Genomic DNA, 5,575 nt, shown 5'->3' on the forward strand with positions numbered 1-5,575 from the left:
TGTGTGTAATTGTCAGAGCGCAGCTAATTATTTAATGTAATCATCGATTAAAATAAGCAAGGATTTTACAAAAAGGCATGGGTTTGCGCTAACATGCGCACAATTTGCACACCTGTCTCTCATGCTTCAAACAAATCAAACCAAACATAACGGTCCCTATTCATAGCCGTAGGTATCCACGACATCGTTTTGCTAATCACTTTTCACAATCCCGCTAGTACTATTTCATTCGTATGCCATCAAATGATAATAATGCATCCCCCTCCCCCCTTATTTTTATTAAAAACTTACATATATACAAAAATAAAATTCATATTCAATCAAGTATTTTCAGTCCACTTACTTTTTTTAAATTCATACCGAGTCGAACTAAGACATTTATCTAAGAAAAAAGTAATTAGAAAACATTTTATGTTTTAAGGTAATATATGTCATAATACTTAGTTGCCTGGTAAGATTCAATTTTGTGAAGTTAGTAATTTTAGCTACTAATACTCATAGAAGAATATATATTTGTGTGCTTTTTCCCTCAAGAGTATAATGCTCTTTATTTTTTAAATCGTAGTAATATATTTGAGAAAAAACATAGTAAGATGTTGTCCTAACGTTTAAATGTACTCTTAAAAATGTGTCGATATTTAAAAGGCAAAAATAATTTCTTAAACGCAATTGGAAGAGGATGAATCCCGACACATTATTTTCAAAAGTAGTACAGTATAAAATTTGATTCGAGAACAAATGTTTAGGCGTTACAAATATTGGGACGGTTTTGTGAATATGTCCGACAAGATCTAATATATTTCCAATTTATATTTAGAAGTGATTAAAGTATAATTTTGTACTACAAGCTAAATATCTCAAGCTACTAACAGTGGGTAGTATTTACATAATTGTATGTACTAAAAAATTAGAATAATTTTATCATTTTCATAGTTTCTTAAAACAATGGATCTATCTATTCTAATTGAGTTTTCAGTTTACTTGGGTGGTGATAATAATATACTCCATGATCATGATTTTTTAGAAAAATTTAATGAAAAAAGAAAACAAAATATAGAAGAATAACACGAAAGACAAAGTAAAAAACTAGAAAGTAAACAATAAAATAAGTAACAATAGTATATTTAAAACATAGACTAGTAGTATAGTAAGTTATAAAATTACCGTAAAGGTGTTTGAAAAAAAAAGTTATAAAATTATTTTACAATCAATATAATAATTAAATTTTATCACTAAAATAAAACTAAATTTATGTAAATTTATACTTTCTCTTTTTAATATTTTAGACTTGGTCTTCAACATAAAACAGCATAAACTACTGGGACTAAGTTGGAATAAATCACATAGCTAGTTCATTTAGCGGCAGAAAAATATGAAGAATGAAGCAACCATATAATGATTTTGTTAACATCCGGCCTCTTAAATGATTCATAGTTTAAGAAAACGTCAAATCCGGACTAGAATGTAGAAAGGGACATAACATAAGCAATCAATATCAATGCAGCAGACGAAATGATCAAGCCCAAATTAGCAACAAAATTCGAGATTGTTTAATTAATTAAATTACCAGCTGTTTTGAGAGTGACCGAAATCAGGGTTTGTCTTTGCTTTCTGCCCACCATTTCTGCCATCGCTTCCCTGATCCCCATCGCCGTAGTAGAGCTGCAATCGCGACTCCAATCCGGGATAAAAATGGCGCTGGTTTACGCCGCCGTACAATTTCGCAGGAAATGTGAAGAATTGGACTGAAGGGTCCCCCTACTACTCGATTGATCGGAGGGGAATGAGAAATGTGGCTGTAGCTCCGCTGCCGCTGAGAAACCGCTGGTGAAGTAATCCATCGGAAAGAAGTTGGAATTCTCATCGGATGCATCCTTGCCTCCGCTCAATAGCTCGGTGAAGGAAGCAACATAAGAAGATTTCTCTTTCTCTTTCTCATTTTCCTTAACCGCCTTCTCAGATCTGGCAATCGAGCCCTTGCTGGTCTCGGAGCTGCTGCTACCACCGATAGAGGATTTTCCCGCCGCCGCCATCGCGGAATCCGGGAGCTGAAAGGGGGAATTGATCGGCGGCAGCTCTGCAATCGAGCTAGCCGCAGCCGCGAGCAGCCACTCCACCGCCTTGCTCGGCTGATCGTAGCCTAATCGGTCCTGCAAATCATAGAATTCGATGGCGGTGTTAACCGATAATCGAACGCGGCGGTCTCTCAGCCCTCGCGATGTGAGGACCTTGCTGTGGCGGTCCTTCCCGCCGGTGGCTCGAGAAACCCTAACTATCCGCGACGACGGCCAGCCGTAGAGTCCGCCAATTCCGCCTCCTGGATCGGCCGCGCCGCTCCGCTGATTCTCCCCTTGCTCATCGTTCATTTTGTTCTTCTCTCTCTGGCTTGCTATCGGTGAAGCATAGCCGCCATTGCTAATATTGGGGAATTTACACGGGATCTGATCCACCTCCATTTACAGTTTGAGTCTCATACCGGTTTTGTGAGAGCTGAGTTTGGAGAATTAGGGTTTTTGAGCTGAAACAGGAGCTAGCTAGGTAGCTAGAGAAGAGTAGGGATCAGGGAGGGATTAAATGTACTGAGTTAAATGTATAAAGGGTGAAAGATTGAAGAAAAGAGAGATAAAGGGTTGGGTGAATTTAGAAGGGAGAAAAAGCTTTTTCTGCAGTTGATTTTAATAACAAAAATCCAAAGCGCTTGCTCACAGATCCTTTGTCTTTCTTCCCTCTTTAACCCTGCAACAAGAAACCCAAATACGTACACCACATCATCTCTATACGTACACTACATCATCTCTATAGTACTACATATTCCCCCAAATATTGTCTCACTTTGACTCAGCACGAGTTTTAAGAAATATAATGAAAAGTGAGTTAAAAAAGTTAGTGAATTGTGGAGCCTACTTTTATATATTACTTTTATAATAAAATGTGAGTATGAATGAATTAGTGGAATATGAGGTCCACTACAAAAAATGGTAAAAAGTGAAATGTGACAAACTTTGGGGGACGGACGAAAATAGAAAAATGAGACAAACTTTTAGGGACGGAGGTAGTAGTATATGTGCGTGCATATATTTATATGGGTAATTGTATTAATTTTGTTGTAGTTATGGACAAAAATGTTGACATTTTATTCTAAATATTAATTAAAATGATACATTTAAATGCACTTGGGTCCGGCCCGCGGCCCACCGCATTAAATGCACCAAACTTTCGGCCTGGGACGGTCTCGGTGACGCAGTCGCGTCCCGGGGTTGCACCTGGGGTCCGTCCGTGCCTGGCGTTAGGTGTGCCCGTGACGCACACGAAGAGTCCCGGCGTGGCGTTGGATGTCTTGCGGGCCGGGCCACAAGTCCCCTCCATTTTTTTTATTTTTTTCATTTTATTTGCCTATATATACTCAATTTGTGCACCATTCTTCCACACTTTCTCCATTTCAATCCTCTTGTATTTCAATATTTCTAGCTTCTATGGAGTGGTTTAACAGCGACCAATGACAGATGGACGATTTCATCAATGCCAACACCATGAGATGATCGCCTACCTTCGCGCCAAAATGAAGAACTAGTTTTTCATTTTTTTTTATTTTCTAGGACTTGTAATTTTTTTTCTAGGATTTGTAATTTTTTTTCTAGGATTTGTAATTTTCTTTTTTTAGGATTTGTAATTTTCTTTTTTCGACTGAACAATGAATTTTCTCTATTTTAATCGTTCAACGTGTTCTATTTTACGAGTAAAATAGGTTGATGTTGTGAATAGTGCAATTTAATAGTTGTGGCCTGGGATGGGGCCTGTAGGGTTAGAGGAGTTGTGGCCTGAGACTCAAATTTAGGGAATGATGACGTGGAGGGGACTTGGGGACGGGGTTGAGGATGCTCTAATGTCACATCAGTTTTAATTTTGGCTATTATAGAATAATTTTAAAGAATTATTAAGTTATAATTTTATATTTTAATTTTAAAAGTTATGAAAATAGCTAGAAATCAATAAAAATTTATGTTTTATGTGACAATTTTTTCTATATATTAGGTGTGACAGCCTAATTAAGAAAATGTAGTTGAGTTCGAATTCATAATTTTTGGCTTAATATAATTAATTAACTTACATATAACATAATTATATGTCCGCTAGAATTATTAGTTAATATTCCGAGAATCTCAAAATATATCGGGCTTAGCTAGTTTTGGTATAATGGCACACTAATAATTTCTAAATTAGAGCAATCAGAAAGTTTAATTTCGAACATTGAAAATGAATATAGATTAACTTTTTAGTAAGATATAGACTCTCTAGCTACGTCACAAAAAAGTCTCGTATTAGTATATTTTAGTTCATTTTGTATTGTTAAAAACATTTACCTCACATATTACACTAGTGTAATACTGACACTATTTTAATTCTTTTTATCATTCTCTTCCATATATACTTTGTCAACTGAACCTAAAAAACTTAAAGTAACCTTACCTTATTAGAATTCTTACTATTATATTTAGAATAATCTTTCTATCAAAAGTACACATAAAAGAAGGGGGACACAATTTGAAGATTAGAAAAAGTATCAAAGGTAGCAAAAAAGAAAAGGATGAATGTTGCATTTGCTTTTATTCCTAGTTATCTTTGGAGGTTATTCAACTCTATCTTGGTGCGTTTGGTGTGACCTATAATAATTATGCGCTCCTTAATACTCCCTACATTCTATATTAATAGAGTCATTCTATTTTCTACACTCATTTTGAAAAAATAAATAAATAATTAAAGTGAAAAAGTGTAAAATAAAAAAGAATAATCTAGATAAAAGTCTTCTCTACATTATTCTCTCTCTTACTATACTTTTTTTTCATTTTAACTATTTATTATCATTTTTCCAAAATGAGTGCAAAAAATAAAATGACTCTACTACTGTGGAACGGAGAGAGTATATACCAACTACTTTTCAACTAATTCATTGGTAACACGCTTTCTTTTTAATTAATAATAAGTTGAGTTCGAGTCGGAAAAATATTATTAATCCTAATTTTTAAATATAAAATGAGAGAAGTATCGACTTTTTTTATTTTAAAGGAATTAATGGGCATTTTTCTATTAATTTTATAATTTTTCTCAATGAATATGAGTAACACACGGAGTTTGTGATTCTGTGAAGTCAGAAACACTTGGAAATAGTACAATGTATTTTTGATAATGTAATTCTTGCACGGTTTTTGAAATGGTGTTATATATAACAACACAACTTTTTTTATACTATAAAATTTTCAATTATTAAATAATAATTAAAAGTTATTAGTTATTACTAGTTAACACACTAATACAACCCTATTAATGAAGCAATATCATTTTAGTTCTCAAGTGAGATGTAAGTATGTAATAAAGTGTGATAGATTTCACTGAGATGTATTTATGATTGCTATATGAATGTCATATTTGTGTGATAGTATTAAAATATATATTTTATTAATTAAATATAATTCATTGTTTGGTAGTATGATATATTAAAATTAAATACATCCAATAATGTATTAGGCTAAGCTAAAATGTCGTTGTCTTACTACTATTATTTGAAAGTTGACAAATA

The 5,575-nt window shown here is 33.9% G+C and overlaps 1 protein-coding gene across 1 annotated transcript; it reads right to left on the reverse strand.

Annotated features, from left to right (window-relative positions):
- Positions 1-1,463: 1,463 nt before the first annotated feature.
- Positions 1,464-2,684, reverse strand: LOC121791291 (transcription factor TCP24-like). The gene has a single exon (XM_042189293.1). The coding sequence runs from the start codon at positions 2,454-2,456 to the stop codon at positions 1,704-1,706; it is 753 nt and encodes a 250-aa protein (XP_042045227.1). The 5' UTR covers positions 2,457-2,684; the 3' UTR covers positions 1,464-1,703.
- Between the last annotated feature and the right edge of the window lie 2,891 nt (positions 2,685-5,575).

This window comes from Salvia splendens, unplaced genomic scaffold, assembly GCF_004379255.2.
Source record: "Salvia splendens isolate huo1 unplaced genomic scaffold, SspV2 ctg77, whole genome shotgun sequence".
NCBI classification, from domain to species: domain Eukaryota; kingdom Viridiplantae; phylum Streptophyta; class Magnoliopsida; order Lamiales; family Lamiaceae; genus Salvia; species Salvia splendens.

What these genes read in the sequence shown, in the direction of transcription:
- LOC121791291 (XM_042189293.1), bottom strand. Translation starts at nt 2,456, where the DNA reads ATGGAGGTGGATCAGATCCCGTGTAAATTCCCCAATATTAGCAATGGC.